The sequence below is a fragment of the Saccharomyces mikatae genome, assembly GCF_947241705.1.
Source record: "Saccharomyces mikatae IFO 1815 strain IFO1815 genome assembly, chromosome: 2".
In the NCBI taxonomy this organism is placed as follows: Eukaryota; Fungi; Ascomycota; class Saccharomycetes; order Saccharomycetales; family Saccharomycetaceae; genus Saccharomyces; species Saccharomyces mikatae.
The window spans coordinates 251,028-267,995 of NC_079257.1; the positions used below are offsets into that span (position 1 = coordinate 251,028).

A 16,968-nucleotide genomic window follows, 5' to 3' on the forward strand; every position below is an offset into this window, starting at 1 on the left:
TATTGTAGGGATATCCCGCGCATTTACGCGGCAACGTTTATGGACACTAGCAGTCTGGCATATCATATTACAAAACTATGCCACTAGACATTGTTTTCTCCGCTTTTGTTCTTGTTGCTACTAACAAAATTGCAATTGCCTATTGACGTTTCCATTCGTTCTATACTCTTTGCTCAAACCAGATAGCGCCACCACAATCGTACTGGCTTGTCTAGATGCAACCACCAGTGTTCTTTTAGTCTCCAGTAAGTACTATTCTTCGTGAAACTCTACCTTTTCATCCCTCCTACATTCTCAGCTTCCGGATCGTTATATCAAGTGATCCCATCTTGCTTGTACAGGAAGCCCCAAAATGAAAATTATCTACCATGCATCATTTACCTTGTTAGTAGTTACAAAAATATTCTATATTATCTATTTATTGGGCGTAGCATTCAGTGTGTGTAAAGTGCCTTCGTTGCTAATCAATTTTTCTTTAACATTTGTTTTCATTTTCTTTTCTAGTTTACCATTCTTTTACTTCTTTCCTTTATTCTTAAATCAGGAGAACAAAACATAAAAAATAAACAAACACAGTGTAAAATTTTGGAGCTACTTAATATTTTCAAAACAAGCTAAGTTCCATATTAGTGGCGAAGAGATTATATCAATCAGATAACTTTGATTTTGAGTGGCCCCTCAGGAAGCAGCGGGAAAAGATAATCAAAACGATTTAAACCCAATTAAAATTAAATTAAAAAATACCCTTTATATATTTATAATTATACATATTTCTCCTAAACCCGCTATAATACACTCATATTTATAGAAGAAAATCTGGGCAGTTGAATACGAATCCCAAAAAAATATTTGTTTGTTGTCACCGCTTTTAGAAGTGGCTAGATTAACCACCGAAACCATACAAGGTTCTACCTTGTCTCTTCAAAGCGTAAACAACATCTAGAGAAGTAACCGTCTTTCTCTTGGCGTGTTCAGTGTAAGTAACAGAGTCTCTGATCACCGATTCCAAGAAAGATTTTAAAACGGCTCTGACCTCTTCATAAATCAAACCAGAGATACGCTTGACACCACCTCTTCTTGCCAATCTTCTGATAGCTGGCTTAGTGATACCTTGAATGTTATCTCTTAGAATCTTTCTGTGACGCTTAGCACCACCTTTACCTAGACCTTTACCACCTTTACCTCTACCGGACATATTTTATTATATTGTATTGATTGTTTTTATTTGTTGCTTTGTTATGATTACAGGGTAAAGAAAATAAGACAACGAGCATAATGATCCAGTGAACAAAACATGTCCGTATTTATAAGAAAAGGATTGGCTAATTTCCCATGATCAATTTACCCATCAAGCAGGCTTTTTACTCAGTAAACGGAGAACGGGGGTGGCAATTTTACCACCGTATTCGCGCCATTTGCCAAAGTAAACAACTTCAGTTTCTACTATTAGCCATTGTGGGGTGAAGCGCTCGGAACAGTTTTACTATGGGAAGATGCGAATTTTTCAGAACGCGGTTACCAAATTCGGCGGGCAGTTAAAGGTGGTTTTGCTCCCGTTCTCATAACTTCGCACTGTCCCATACATTATCGTTCCCACAATTTCTCACTTTTCCTTGCTTAACACCTCTGGGATCCTGGCCGTAATATCTCCCCTTGACTTTTAGCGTGGAAGATAACGAGAATGCCCGGAGGATTTTCTTCTTGGTCCACTCTACGGTACTTTGTTGAAAACCATATATAAGAGACGGTGTATTCTTCGGGATGCAACTCTTTCTTCCTTTTCTTGCTTCACTTCCTACTATTCACTATAAAGAATCATCAAACATAAATACATAAACACAAATAATGGCTAGAACCAAGCAAACAGCAAGAAAGTCAACTGGTGGTAAGGCCCCAAGAAAGCAATTAGCTTCTAAGGCTGCCAGAAAGTCCGCCCCATCTACCGGTGGTGTTAAGAAGCCTCACAGATATAAGCCAGGTACTGTTGCCTTGAGAGAAATCAGAAGATTCCAAAAATCTACCGAACTATTGATCAGAAAGTTGCCTTTCCAAAGATTGGTCAGAGAGATTGCTCAAGATTTCAAGACAGACTTGAGATTTCAATCTTCTGCTATCGGTGCTTTGCAAGAATCCGTCGAAGCCTACTTGGTCTCTTTGTTCGAAGACACTAACTTGGCTGCCATTCACGCCAAGCGTGTTACTATCCAGAAGAAGGATATTAAGTTGGCTAGAAGATTAAGAGGTGAAAGATCATAGTTTATTGATCGTCATTAGTTTTAAATCAAAACGAACAAAAACACAATGAAATATAAATCAATATATTTAGGTTTACTGGGTTCTTTAACAGTTGTATAATAGTTATTTTTTGTTATGAAAATATAGGTTCTAATAAAAAAGATAGGGTTCTATTTATTTTATCCATTGTTTCTGCTATCGAAACTAGCTGTACGTTAGGGGAAGCTTCTGAGCCCCAGGTGGCAAGATGGTAGCGCGGGAAAAGAAATTCATTCATGAACCAAATTATATAATCGATATTTAGTTACGTATTAAAAAAACTTGGAGCCGCATACGTAGCATATGTCTCGTTTCAATTCAAAATTCTTTAAACAGAGCCGGAGATGAAAAACCACTTGTCAATTGATTTGTCGATTGGAGCATCAGCTTCTGGAGAAGCTGGTGGAACGACATCGGAGGCAGTTGTGGAGTAAGTTGGGGTATCAGGCAAGGTAACATTAGTCAAATCGATACCCTTGTTGTCAGAAGACTTACCAGCAATTAATTGTTTCCAGGAGTCGTGAGTTTCTTTGATAATGTCCAAAGCATACTTCTTGTTCTTAGCTTCACCGGAGAAGGCAAATTGGTTTTCTGGCTTACCATCTGGGATTTTGTAGATTCTGAACCATTCGTTGGTAGCTCTCAATAGACCTGGGAAATACTTCTCGACATCCTCAATGTCATTCAACTTTGGAGCTAATGGATCGTTAACATCAATAGCAATGACCTTCCAGTCGGTTTCCCCTTCATCCAATAAAGCCATGACACCCAAAGCCTTAACTTGCTTAACTTGGCCTGTGTAAGCAATGGTTTCACCAATTTCCAATACATCGATTGGATCATTGTCACCAACTGCTTTCGTTTCTGGGTGGCTTACGTTTGGATCTTCCCAGGTTTGTGGGAAAGCACCATAGTTGTGAATGTAACCATGGTGAGGGAAACAGTTTCTAACGAATCTTAACTTACCTTTCTTGGTGTCTTGGATAATTGGGTTTAAAGATTCTTCCTTGGTGATTTCTAATTTGGCGTTGGTCCAACGTGGAATTTCAACAACCATGTTGAAAATGTTGTTTTCCTTGTCAGCGTACAAAGGAATGTCGTGGAAGGCAGAAACTGGCTTCCCATCCTTTTCAATGTAAACTTTGTATTCCAATGTGTTCTTGGCACCAATTTGTCTAGTGGTGTAAGTCATTATAAATTGCGTATCGTGATATGCTGTTTTTGCAAATCAAAAGAACGACGAAAAGAAACTGTTCGAAAAATAATCGCGAACTAGTTATAAATGAACTGACATTTCTTAACTTCGGCACGACCTTAAAACGTCGAAAAAAAAATGAGAAAAAGCCATCATAATATTGTCGTACTTCATGACTGTGGCTTTTTCCATTAAGACCTTAAAGGCTGTGATGACGATTTTTTTGGCAAAGCAGTCTATTCTGTCCAAATAATAAATGCGTAGGAACAATAATTCCTCATAAACTACTCCTAGTGTGGACGGGACTTTTTTCTTGAACCTCAATGTCCTGCAACTCCTGGCCGCCTAATATTCAGCAGCGAAATGATGTTATTATATTGATAGATATAGTATAGTAGTTTAGTAAGACAGTTTCTAAACATCATAATAATATGAGTACAGATCAGCTATTGAAGGATAAACATTGTGACAGTAAAAACTTGCCATTTTTATCCTTGAAAATAGTACTATAAGGTATAATAGCGCTGCTTCTTCAAAGTGTCCGAATCACTAGAAGAGTGAAAATTAGGTGAATTTGTGATAATAGGGATCCCATTGTTGATAAGGGGAATACAGAAACTACTAATAATTCACCTCAACAATATAAGAATGTATAAAGGGGAAGTTACAACTTTGCACATTGTTGATATTTTTTCTTTTTTCCTTTTATATGTTATCACTCATTAACCTATCATGTTATCAATGGTTATGCCAGCTTTGTCAAAATTTGATGACTGCTTCACCTCATTTACGTATAATACACTAGTTGCATGAGTACTAGTTAATAGGGGGTGGTTGATTCATATTCCCACAATTTCACATAGAACAACAATTTACTCACTTCAATCTCTATCGAAGTATTTTCTCCCTTCTATCACTGTAAATTGTATTGAATTTCCATGGCTTTCACCACCATGAAAAATCGGCTTCTATGGCCAAGTTGGTAAGGCGCCACACTAGTAATGTGGAGATCATCGGTTCAAATCCGATTGGAAGCATTTTCTTTTTACTCTTTCTGAAGAGAAAAGAGGTTTTGGAGCTGTGCCCACAAGTCTCAAGATTAAGGACTTCAGATACAACAAACAATACAGTATCGCCGTTGATTCTTTTTATTTATTCTGTTCTGCCAAATATCAAACTGCGTTAGAAATCTAAAAAGTTCATGGTGCTAGTACGGAATACCTAAAGAAAATGGCACTATTATCCATCTATTCCCTTACTAAATAAAAATGTATACGACGTAGAGTAATTCTTCTCTGATATAAAAAAAAAGGGAAAGGAATAATCCTCTGCTTATAGTTAATCGCTTTGAGATGGCGATATTGCTTCTACAGTGAATTTCCCACTACTCCACTCTTTGAAAGAGTTTAGTAGCTTATCGTTTTCATGTAGTGCTGTTATCTCATCGCAACCACCTCTAGAGATACCATCGATGACAACGTTAGGAACTGTTCTTCTACCAGTACTCTTTTCAATATGTTCTTGTAGTTCGCTTGTGTGTTCACGCTTATCCAATTCTACGACGTAATATGATGGAGAAAATGTGTACGATTCAGCTAATAAAGTCTTCAATTTTTTACTAAATGGGCAGAAACTTTTGCTAAATACAATCATAGGTGACTTTTTTAAGATTTTATCATACTCTGCAGCGGCATCGAATTGAGCTTCTTCACTATTTTCGTTAGTTTCATCAGGTTCCTTGACTTGTTTATTTGCGTCTGAATCATGAACAGATTTATGAGTACCGGGAGCGTTTCCTGCATCGTTATATGTTGCTAATGAGGTACCATGAGGAGTAATAGTACTCTCGTTGACGTTAGCGTTTGAATTTCTTACGACCAAAAACACTAAAATCAGTAATAAATTGGTTATGACTAAAACTCTTACGTTTCTTTTATTTATAACGATAGCCATCTTTCCTCTTCCCACTGGTTTTGTTATTTATCGCTGAGGCATTCCATGTTATCAAAATATGATCTTTTCTTTCTTATCTTTTACAAGTTATCTCATTATGCGGATAGGTACACATGGGTCAATAATCCTGCCGAGACCTTTCTTTTTTCAACGCAGCACCGTTTACTGATGACGTAATCACCCTCCTCAATAATGCCCACGATCATATGTTATACACTTCCGCATGAGGTCATTTTATATTGGTTATGAAAGAGAAATCTACATAACTGGGAAATAAGTAAACATAACTATGTAAAGAAGAATAATAAGAATGTAGAAAACGCCAATGGAAGTTGTCCTGATTATGATCCCTGTTAATTACCGGCAATCACCTTATCGTGAGTAGATTCTAAAAATTGCAGTCTTTTGGCGATGTAATCACACATTCTTCTCCATTCTTTCTTGTCTTCACCTAATTTATCGTCCAAGTACTTGAAAGGATTCTTTTTATCACAAACATATTCCTTTAAAACTTTGAAATTCTCCAGTTCGATATCGTAATTCTGAACCTTATGTAAGGCGGTAAATGAACGGGCAGGTTTATCATCTGTGGTCAAAAAATTGGTTTCAGATAGAGTGTATGGGTCGAACTTTGGCAAGTTTGAATGAATGAACATAACATCTACATGATCCTTGGCTTTCAAGTCCTCGTTATCAAAAAATTCTTTGGTATATTTTTCAAGAGAGTAATTCTTGTCGTACTTGATGGCAGCAGATGATTTAATGTCCTTGTACTTATTGGTGATGCTCTTGGAAGCAGTTAAATAGCGGCTATAATCCTGGACAAAGTCGTGTTGTAACATTGCTACACCATGAAATCCCTCCTTATCATGGTAGCCTTCGACCCCTGTCCTAGTTTTAACTTGATAGAAAGATAGACCATAGAAGTTAGCGGCGGCAATAAACGTTTCCTTATCACCTTCACCTGCTGCTTTTTGAGAGAATATTGGGTAATACCAGTTTGGGCCATTGACGTTATAGAATAAGGATAACAAGGCAGTAGCCAAATGCTTGGTTTTGTTTATCATCAACTGGCCAGATTCTGTAGAGACGTCCGGAATTGTACCATCTAGATCACTCAGTGGAACGCCACCCAAGTCATTCGAATTCTTTGTATATATAGCAGGAGGGGTGAGATCGTCTTGAGAGTTACGGACTCTATTCTTCATATTTACAGTAATATCTGCAATTTCGTAGTACAATGGGTGAGTGGTACGCCTCCAGAAATCGGGCCACATGACCAAGCCTGTTGATAAATATGGTTCCTCATTGAATATATTGTCTAAAGGTTTGATTGGGAAATTATCAGCATCCAATAAAAGCAAATTTTCAAAACTAGAAGCAACAAGGGCCAATGATTTGAACTGGTATCCTTTGAAAGTAAATTTTTCAATCGTCTCCAAGGGAAGGATATCTGAAACGTAGATACACTTGGCGTTATAATTGGGCAAAATTTTGTTACAGAATTCACTTTCACCTTCATCACCAGGAGGAATGAGTACCTCTACAGGAAGAGTCGTCCCCATATTTCTTAGTGTCTTGATGATCAAAAAGGACATAAGAGAAAACTTACCACCACCAACGGTGGCTATACCAGAGCCTTTGTAAGTGCCCTTTGGTAGGGCTAGAGAGGCTATATGGTCCACATAATCCTTATGGCTTTTGGTCAATCTTGCTACTTCATCTTGAGATAGTTCCAAACACTTAGACAGCTCGTTGGCAGATAACTTATACAGTTCTTCATATTGATCGGGACGATCTCCAATGTCACCGCTCAACTGACATGCCTCATTGTATTTTCTTGCAGACTTCCCCGTGGGTGAATCCAGCATCAGGAAGTTGAAAACATTGTTATAAAAGCTTTTTAACTTTTCATTACTTACCTTATCATTGCCCTTCAATGAACTGGAATCGTCTGCACCAGCGTTGTCTGAGGAAGAAGAATGCTTGCTAGAGTAACTGTTGATATTATCGAGCAGGTACTTTTTGTAGTCCTTGACAGACGTGTTCTCATCCATGTATTTGTTTGTAACGACGAACAGCCCGCATAATATCAAAACTAAGAACGTCAGCTTGAATAGCTTTGCAAATCTTTTGGTAAGCAGCATACCGAAAACACACTTCTGTTAATCTATCTACACTGATATATCTCAAAGTAGATAAGGAACCTTGAAGGATGAATATTAGGAGAATATTCGAAGTTCGGCGGTTCTGCTTCGTACGTACTATGCAGCACAAAATACACGTAATTTTCTCTAGACGCTTTTCTATTTTTCTTCATTGTTATTTTTTTTTTCAACTTTTTCATCCCTCTACAAGAGACGCGACAATTTTTAGCACGTGAACGGTAATAACGGATCCTAAACCCTGCGCGAAGCCACCTAATCATCAACCAAGCTATGCTGCGAGTCGCCAGACCCTGAATGCTTATATTTTTTCTCATACCGAGCCACTACTGCTATTCTATGTGCACCTCTTTGACCTACACATTAAATGAGCCTTGCCAGATATTGCTATTGTCGCTCTTTTCTGCCGCATATCTAACCATCCAAGAACATTGAGACTTGACATTGTGAGGCAGCAAAACTGCGACACCAGTAAACTACTATTACCGCACATTTCGGTGTGATAGAGTGCTTTCGAGGCTCTGCTACGCTGCTACGCTGCTACTGCTTACTGGTCGCTCCCGACGGGCTCACTCAGCCGCTCTGCGCCCTCTTGCCCTTTTCAGCCCTTCAGCTGCGGCCGAAGCTATAAAAGTATGTTAAATTTGCTTTTTCAAGGACTCTTTCTGGCTCTTCCCCTTCTCAATCGAAAGTATTGAAGGGGTCTGTTCGCTAAAAACAACCACACTCACATCCATAATGTCTGCTAATGATTACTACGGCGGAGCTACCGGGGAAAAGAGTCAGTATTCCCGTCCCTCCAACCCCCCACCTTCCTCTGCTCATCAGAATGAAACTCAGGAGCGTGGCTACCCACCTCAACAACAGCAACAGTACTATCAGCAGCAGCAGAATCCTGGCTACTACAATCAGCAAGGATACAATCAACAGGGCTACAATCAGCAAGGATACAACCAGCAAGGATACAACCAGCAAGGATACAACCAACAGGGCTACAACCAACAAGGCCATCAGCAACCCGTGTACGTCCAACAAAAGCCACCTCAGAAGGGCAATGAAGGATGTATCACTGCATGTTTAGCTGCGTTATGCATATGCTGTACCATGGATATGTTGTTCTAAAAGAAAACGCTAAAAGCATACAAAAAAAATAAAGTAAAAAGAATACTCTCTTCCTCTATTTTTGGCCGTTGCCATTCTTTCTTCTCAACATTTTTCTTAACAAGAAGGTAAAAAACAAATTCTAACATGTCGTTTAATGCATGTATGTAACACGCTTATCATATGTAATTTCTATAATTAATTTCATCCGTATCTAATCCGTTTGCAATTCTGCAACCTTTTTTTTTCCCCCCAGTTGTTTTACGTATATATTAGTTGCAATAATGTGGTACACTATACAGACACACAGGTACATTACGGTGCTCTCAGTTGGTGAACTGCTGTAAGAATGAAATTTCATCTGGCGTGAAATTGATTGCGGCAATTTGGGTAGGGTGATTCATTAAAAAAGTATAAATATCTTGGGCAAAAACATTTGCTTCCACGTTGTTTGACAAGCCTGAAACGATCTTATGAATAGTATCATCACTAATCGCGACCCCTGTGCCGGTTAAGTTGATGATCTTCAGGAACCCCATGTACGCGCTGCTCTTTTCCTCCACATCGGCCAATGCGTTCACAGACAGGCACCATTTATTCCAGTTTGAATCGTTGGCAAATGCGCCGGAGCTGAAAACCTCAGGGTGTGTCAGTCCCATCTTTCCGATGGTTACAGACAAGTTCTCCATCACCGAACCGTCTACAATTTGTGTGTTAGTAGTAAATAGATCCAGAATGATTCTAGACATATCAATAATATAGGTGTTCAGATCTACACGCTCGCTTATCAACCCAAGAGCCCATATCGCATTTATCACGGCAGGAGCACCATCGCTATCATCGTTATGCATTATTTCCGTACCAATCAGCTTTAAAAAATCCTCCAGATTGCCGATTATCAATTCAGAATTGAAGAAATATACAATATCTCCCAACAAGGCGAAGCAACTTTGTCTTACTTCATGAACAGGATCCTGTAAACATTCTAACATGATTTTCAGGATGGTCAAATCTTCCGTTCCTTGAGGAAACAGTAAATTTTGCGAGTGAGCACCAAGACCTTGCACCAATCCATCAATCAAATCTAACGATGTGATAATGAAATCCTTCTCAGGCACTACTATTGTCGGGTCTTGATGGGATTTGGCTTCCAATTCCACGCAATGACATAAAATTCTAAAAGCCCTGTTATACACTTCCGGTGCCATGGGCATGAATCTTTCCCCCAGCGATGATGCCACACAGGAAAGACATTCTAATAGTGGCCATAGCTCTTTGTCACCATCCGATAATGAAGCCCATTTTCCAATCAAAGGTGGCAAGATTATTTGCATTGCTGTTTCATCCAGCACACATTTTTCAGCAAACCGACCTATGGCATCGTACAATATAATTAGGTTCTTTTTTTTGTAGTATTTCAGACATTTATCAAAACTCGTCAATAATTGACTATAGAACAAAGTTTCAACTAATTCTGAATCAGCGTTTTCGATGAATACAGCTACACTGCTAATAGCTGCCTCTTGAACTTCCTTTTTCTTGTCCATTAAGGTATTTATTATGGGTTCTAGAACTGGCATTAAAAACTCAGTGTGATCCTGTAATATCCAAGGCGAAAATCTACTTAATGTCCAACAAGTCATTTTCCTCACTGGTGCCCACTTATCGTTTAGCTGTTCCACCAGAAATGGCACTAATGAAGGTAATCCATCATTAAAATACTTCATTCCACCTTCTGCCATGGCTCCCAATGCTAATATGGTAGCTTCCCTGATGAACCATCTATCGGAACCCAAATGTTCCCTTAAAAATGGGAATGCAATATCCATCACTTGATGAGGTAGAATATTTGTCATTACATCTAGTGTTGCGGCGGAACATTTTCTCAAATTCCATTGGTTATCAACATCACCATCTTCATCGCCATCTTCATCATCTTCGTTATCGTCTACATCTTCACCATTTACTGCCTCCTTCTTTTTCACAATGCGAGGGGCAATGGGCTTGATATCTTCATCTTTATCCTCCAAAAATGCGTCATCTTCATTAGAAGCTTCAAGGAGGAGAATGGACTCTTCATTATAAACCATCTTCGATAATAATATCGGCACGATATCCTTCACATATGGTTGTAAGATGTGTTCAGGAATATTTGGACTCGTTGCAAAAGCGTGCAAAAATTCACAAGCTTCAATAGCCACCTTTTCCTCATTTACATTGGAGATCAAATGCAACATGAACTGTACAATGCCATCCAAATGAGAGACCAGCTTATCTGGTCTAAATTCTAGTAAGAAACTAAAACTAATGCAGATTTGTGCCCTGACTAGGTCGTTTTCGTCATTTTGAGCTAGCTGGAAAATGATCTCTAAAAATTTATCTAATCTTACAATGAAACTTTGCGTTTGTAATGGAATGACTGTATTTATACATTTAATCGATTCAGAACGAATCACGGGTGAAAAATTTGCATTTGAAATAAACCTAAAAAAACTGTCCAATAAAGTTTCCATAGGCTTGGTATTTCCTGACCATTCCAATTGGAAAAATTGTGCACTGTCCTCCATAATCTTAGATAAAGCCTTAATACTCGGCTCGTTTCCATTTGACGTTAACTCTAACAATTGGTAAAGCATTTGAAGGCCGGTTGGATCATCTCTATGTTGTCTATAATAGGTCGAAAATAAAGTCGTAATGACAATACCTGTCACGTTAGAAACCAGATTATTATTTGAGTTATATAGACCATGTATAATGTTTGACTTAACATATTCCAAATCATCATTATTGTCCTTGATTAAATTGTTCTCCCCTAGCATTGAATTCTTTAACAGCATACCGGCTGTAGCTCTATTGTTCTGAAGATCTTGTAAAGAGTAGTGCTGCTTTAATACATCATCGGACTCACCTTCAATTAAAATATAACACAAATAATTAAAAAACCCAGACTGTAGTTGGAAGTTCTCCATAGCTTCCATTGCATTATTACGAATTTCTGGATTTGGTGACATACAGTTCTGTAAAAGAGTTGCTAGCTGCAACACAGAGTTTTCGGTTGGTTTCCATGTAGACGCCATCTTTATCCACTCAACTGTTGTTAGTAATTTTTGAAGAATCAAAAGCCGCAGAATATATGAAGTGTAATTACTTATTTGCTGCTCTTACTGCATATTTTACACTGAAAAGTTTTTTCTTTTCATAATTTTAAACATTACCTTTTTAAAAAGCACCGTATAACCCGGATGAAAACATAGAAAAAGAGGGTAATATTGCGAGTTCATATTCTCCACAGGCGACGACAACGATAAGTCTTATTGCTATATTAATATTAACGACCTCCAAGTACCGACATTCCCGCATAGTAAAAATTGGCAAGGTTCAGTAATTTAATATAAGAATTCTGAATTAAAATTCATCTAAGAACTGTTTCTTTCTTAAAAGGCAATCGCAAGCGTCACGGTGTCTTTATTTGTGACACGTATTTTCCATATAAATTTGAAAACTGATGTTGTAAGAACAAGCAAGAGCGGTATTAAATTCTTCTAGATCTCAATTTCGGGTGGTTGCATCCCACTAAAGCTCTGTCTTCTTTTTCTCCTTTCTTTTTGTAGAAGGAACCATTTTACACAGCAAGAAAAGCAGTAGAAACAAATTTGTGAATCATTATAGAATCATTATGTATTCCGGTCACCTCATTTATAATAGATAACCAATCTATGAAAAAAAACGAAAAGTGTAAAGCAAAAATAACGCCATGTTATCTCAGGGGCCCGTCAGCGAGCACTATAGATAGACTTTTTACTTTCATTTACAACTTATCTAGATAATGAGTCTTACCATCTAGATTTCTCAATTTTTCCGCCGCCTGTTCTGGAGTTAAATCTCTTTGGGGTTCACCTAATAATTCAAAACCAACCAAAAATTTTCGAACAGTGGCTGATCTTAACAATGGCGGATAGAAATGCATGTGAAACCAACTGTTATGTAGTTCATCACCAGCTGCATTCAAAGGTGCTTGATGGATACCCATTGAGTATGGGAAACTTGTCTCAAACAAATTATCGTATTTGATAGTCAACTGCTTCAGAATTGAAGCGAGTTCCTTCTTCATGGTATGGTCAAATTGACTAACAGAGGAGATCTTCTTCTTAGAAACAATCATGGTCTCAAATGGCCAAATAGCCCAGTATGGGACGACGACTATGAAGGACTCATTCTCAAGTACAAGTCTTCTCTTCTCTTCTAGCTCCAATTTAACATAATCAGCAAATAAATCAGTCTTATGCTCATGTTTATATTTCCCAAATGATTTCAATTCTTGAGAAACCTCACTAGGAATGGATTCTAAACACCAAGCTTGTCCATGGGGATGTAAGTTGGAACAACCCATGGCAGTACCTTTATTTTCAAATATCTGCAGATATTTAAAGGGCTTATGATTCTCTCTTGCTTCTTTAGCGAGGTCGTTATTCAAGTTTTGCCAAGCATTAATAATGTTAACCAAATCAGACTCTTTCATTTGTGGTATGGTTAAATTATGTTTGGGGCTGAAACAAATGACGAAACAATTGCCCCTCACAGATTGTACTTTGAACAATCTATTTTTCAAATTATCCTTATCGGAATCATTTTGTAATAAAGGTGGCTGTTCGATCTTAACAGCGGCGTAGTCATTGGGGAAAATATATGTTGATTCATATTCAGGGTTCTGGCCACCAGTAGCCCTATTGTTACCAGGACATAAGTAACATTTCGGATCATAGGCAGGAGAATTGGGTTTGTAGGCAGCCTCCTGTTGACCTAACCAAGGTCTCTTAGCCCTGTGCGGAGAAACCAAAACCCATGAGTCGGTTAATGGGTTGTAACGTCTATGGGAATTATCAGAAAAATCAAATTCTTGTGCAGTCATTATCGAAATAGTTCAATTGATTTTATTTTTCTGTTAAGTTAATACTATAACTAGTAATACCCATCAGTATCTCCACGGTGCTGTCTTTATATCTAAATTAACTAACAAGTAGACACACTCTATTACGAGCATCGGTCTTTATTGACACTGCACAGCCAGTCTGACGGATCACGGTCAACTGTTGTCCGAGCGCCTTAGGACCCTTTTCCTTGTGCGTGGGACAAGTGGGAAATGACAGGAACATTATCCGATAGATCTTCGCTTAACAGTGGTCCGAAGTATGGTCCAGAGGATAGGTAAAGTAATCTATGAATGTGTGTCAAGGGGAAAAAATGCGAACTTCTCCTTTACTTCACTAGGAAAACTGTTGTGGCCAACACTTACAATTATTCTTGCCTGTACGATGTCTTCGCCCGAATACTCTACAATATTCGTGAGAAATATCAAAAATAGCAACCATCTGTTGCTCGCATCGGTCTTGTTACTAAAATTCTCCTTATTTTATAAATTTTGAATTTCTAGTATCGCTTTGATAAGAAATGAAATGTTTGCCCAATTAAGAATGTAATGCTACATCAAAGGTGCATAGAAACATTCCAAAATACTCTCATCATTGAATGAAAGAAAACTAAACATAAAATTCGTTATATAATCATATATGTGTCGCAAATAAACTAATCAAGGTATAGAGTGTCATTCTTCATTGGTAATGATACCAGTGTGAGAAATCAAGAAAATCTGTAAACAATTTTAGAACCGTAAGTTTCACCGTCCTTCAAAGTAACACAGTCTTTCCAATCTTCTTGATTGATAGCATCAATGTATCTACCAGGTTCAATGGCAAAACCTTGTCTTGCTGTATAGCCGGCAGATAAGAAATCACCGGTATACAATTGAAAAGTTGGTTCCGTGCTCAAAACTTCTAATGTGATGTTTGAGTCAGGATGAAATGCCTTAAAAATAAGTGTCAATTCATTGTTCAAAGTGTTGACTTGCCTAGGCTTGACATCCTCATCCACCACAAAACAACAATCGAATTGGGGCTCTATGGGACCTAACACCGTTGGCTTTGTAGAGTCAAAGGTAGCAATGTCCCTATCAACAATATTACCCGTAGGAATCATGTTTTTATCGACGTCAACGGATTTTTTTGAACACACCCTAATAACCGTACCTTCAATGGTGTCTTCACGAGGCTTGTTCAAATTAAAGTAACTATGATTTGTTAAGTTGATTGGGGTAGCTTCACCAGCTGTCAGCTTACCTTGATATTTAACTTCCAAACTTTTTTCGGTGACGTTCAAAGTATACTGTACGGTTACCAGTAGGTCACCAGGAAATTCTGTGTCCTCCCCTTTATCTACTAACATGTATTCAGCGATAAAGACATCCTTAGAAGGATTCTGGACTACAGGTCCTAAAAATCTTTTCATGTGAAAAGAACCGATACTACCATGATTGGCATTGGTACCATTGTTAATAGTTAACTGATAGATATTATTGCCCAAACTAAACTTACCCTTCGCAATGCGATTTGCGTACCTGCCAATAGTGGCACCAACGTAAGCACTATCAGAGTTAAGATATCCTTTTTCATTTTCGTAACCAAGAACGACAGATTGCCCGTCCACTTTCAGATCGACAATGGTGGCGCCCAAATTAGCAAATGTGGCTTGAAATCTAGTGCCGGCACCAATGGTTACAAATCTTGCGTCATAATGCATATCTTCAGTGGAGAATCTAGCCTCGACACCCCTTAACTGGTAACCAAAAGGATTTTCAGTGGTCCATTTCCATAAATCTTTGCAGGAATCCTCCACCTGCAACTTGGTTTGCCATTTTAGTTCGCGTTTTGCCCTATCTGGTTTAGCTGTTAAATTCAACACATCACCTGCCCTTCTAGCCGTAACTTCGTATGGAAGAGCAACACCAGATGCCTTACAGAATGCACGATACACTTCAAAAACTGTAGAACCTTTACCAGAACCCAAGTTCCATTCGCGGCACAAACCTTCATTTTCATTATAGACTTCTAGATATTTCAAAGCTGCGATGTGACCTTTGGCTAAATCAACAACATGAATATAATCTCTAATTGGAGTACCATCCCTAGAATCGTAATCGTTACCAAATATGTAGAGCTTTTCACGTCTACCGACAGACACTTGCGCCATATATGGTAACAAATTGTTTGGTATACCGAGCGGATCTTCTCCAATTAGTCCAGAAGGATGTGCACCAATTGGATTGAAGTAACGCAAAATGGCAAACTTCCAGTTTTTTTTGTCGCTATTGTAAAGATCATTCAAAATATTCTCAATAGCATATTTGGTATGACCGTAAGGGTTAGTAGGTCCCAATGGACATTCTTCCGGAATAGGAATCATATTCGGAAATCTAGTAGCATCACCATAGACAGTGGCAGAAGATGAAAAGACAAAATTAGAGACCTTGTATTGCTGCATTAACTCTAATAAAACCAAAGTACCCAAGATGTTATTGTGATAATATCTTAGTGGAATCTGCGTAGATTCACCTACAGCCTTCAAACCAGCGAAGTGGATAACGGAATCAATTTTGTGCTCTTCAAAAACCTTTCTTAAACATTCTCGGTCACGCAGATCAATCTCATAGAATGGAATGTGATGCTTGGTTAAAATCTCTAACCTAGCAATTGAGTCGTAAGATGAATTCGACAAGTTATCGACGACAACACACTCATATCCGTTCTCAACTAGCTCCACCACAGTGTGAGAACCAATATAACCTGCACCACCTGTAACTAAAACAGTTCTAACTGTACTTTCACTTTGTAACTGAACTGTCATGTATATTGAATTTTTCAGTTTTTTTTCACTATCTTCAAGGTTATGTAAAAAATGTCAAGATAATATTACATTTCGTTACTATCATACACATACCGATGTCTAGTCTTACTTATATGTTACGGGAATTGTTGGTAATCCCAGTCTCCCAGATCAAAAAAGGTCTTTCTATGGAGCTTTGCTATATGTTTAGCTGTTCAAGATATTGAAATACGGATGAGAAGCCGCCGAACGGACGACAATTCCCCGACGGAACATTCTCCTCCGCGCGGCGTCCTCTACGTTGGTCGCGTCCCTGAACATAGGTACGGCTCGCACCACCGTGGTCCGAACTATAATACTGGCATAAAGAGGTACTAATTTCTACGGTGATATCCAACGCAAAATAAACAGTCCCCTGGCCCCACATACCTTCAAATCGATGCGTAAAACTGGCTAGCATAGAATTTTGGTAGCAAAATATTAGGTTCTCACCTTTCTCTGTGATAATTCATCACCAAAATGATGGTTTAGGACTATTAGCAAACATATAAATGCAAAAGTCGC

At 38.3% G+C, this 16,968-nt stretch overlaps 9 protein-coding genes and 1 non-coding gene across 10 annotated transcripts; 3 read left to right on the top strand and 7 right to left on the bottom strand.

Annotated features, from left to right (window-relative positions):
• Positions 1-883: 883 nt before the first annotated feature.
• Positions 884-1,195, bottom strand: HHF1 (histone H4; the record flags this gene model as incomplete). Its single annotated transcript, XM_056222542.1, has 1 exon — positions 884-1,195. The coding sequence occupies one exon, from the start codon at positions 1,193-1,195 to the stop codon at positions 884-886; it is 312 nt and encodes a 103-aa protein (XP_056080369.1).
• A 650-nt stretch (positions 1,196-1,845) lies between these two features.
• HHT1 (histone H3) lies at positions 1,846-2,256 on the top strand (the record flags this gene model as incomplete). The annotated part of the gene is made up of 1 exon (XM_056222553.1): positions 1,846-2,256. One exon carries the CDS (start codon positions 1,846-1,848, stop codon positions 2,254-2,256), a length of 411 nt encoding a protein of 136 aa, XP_056080370.1.
• Positions 2,257-2,602: 346 nt separating this feature from the next.
• Positions 2,603-3,466, bottom strand: IPP1 (inorganic diphosphatase IPP1; the record flags this gene model as incomplete). Its single annotated transcript, XM_056222564.1, has 1 exon — positions 2,603-3,466. The coding sequence occupies one exon, from the start codon at positions 3,464-3,466 to the stop codon at positions 2,603-2,605; it is 864 nt and encodes a 287-aa protein (XP_056080371.1).
• Positions 3,467-4,433: 967 nt separating this feature from the next.
• Positions 4,434-4,506, top strand: Smki_2.trna6T. Its single transcript has one exon. It is a non-coding gene; the product is annotated as a tRNA-Thr (tRNA).
• Positions 4,507-4,807: 301 nt separating this feature from the next.
• On the bottom strand, positions 4,808-5,422 carry GRX7 (glutathione-disulfide reductase GRX7; the record flags this gene model as incomplete). Its single annotated transcript, XM_056222575.1, has 1 exon — positions 4,808-5,422. The coding sequence occupies one exon, from the start codon at positions 5,420-5,422 to the stop codon at positions 4,808-4,810; it is 615 nt and encodes a 204-aa protein (XP_056080372.1).
• Positions 5,423-5,775: 353 nt separating this feature from the next.
• Positions 5,776-7,569, bottom strand: MNN2 (alpha-1,2-mannosyltransferase MNN2; the record flags this gene model as incomplete). The annotated part of the gene is made up of 1 exon (XM_056222587.1): positions 5,776-7,569. The coding sequence occupies one exon, from the start codon at positions 7,567-7,569 to the stop codon at positions 5,776-5,778; it is 1,794 nt and encodes a 597-aa protein (XP_056080373.1).
• A 756-nt stretch (positions 7,570-8,325) lies between these two features.
• Positions 8,326-8,709, top strand: CPP1 (cysteine-rich palmitoylated domain-containing protein CPP1; the record flags this gene model as incomplete). Its single annotated transcript, XM_056222598.1, has 1 exon — positions 8,326-8,709. The coding sequence occupies one exon, from the start codon at positions 8,326-8,328 to the stop codon at positions 8,707-8,709; it is 384 nt and encodes a 127-aa protein (XP_056080374.1).
• A 305-nt stretch (positions 8,710-9,014) lies between these two features.
• On the bottom strand, positions 9,015-11,765 carry KAP104 (Kap104p; the record flags this gene model as incomplete). Its single annotated transcript, XM_056222609.1, has 1 exon — positions 9,015-11,765. The coding sequence occupies one exon, from the start codon at positions 11,763-11,765 to the stop codon at positions 9,015-9,017; it is 2,751 nt and encodes a 916-aa protein (XP_056080375.1).
• A 731-nt stretch (positions 11,766-12,496) lies between these two features.
• On the bottom strand, positions 12,497-13,597 carry GAL7 (UDP-glucose:hexose-1-phosphate uridylyltransferase; the record flags this gene model as incomplete). The annotated part of the gene is made up of 1 exon (XM_056222620.1): positions 12,497-13,597. The coding sequence occupies one exon, from the start codon at positions 13,595-13,597 to the stop codon at positions 12,497-12,499; it is 1,101 nt and encodes a 366-aa protein (XP_056080376.1).
• A 728-nt stretch (positions 13,598-14,325) lies between these two features.
• Positions 14,326-16,425, bottom strand: GAL10 (bifunctional UDP-glucose 4-epimerase/aldose 1-epimerase; the record flags this gene model as incomplete). The annotated part of the gene is made up of 1 exon (XM_056222631.1): positions 14,326-16,425. The coding sequence occupies one exon, from the start codon at positions 16,423-16,425 to the stop codon at positions 14,326-14,328; it is 2,100 nt and encodes a 699-aa protein (XP_056080377.1).
• Between the last annotated feature and the right edge of the window lie 543 nt (positions 16,426-16,968).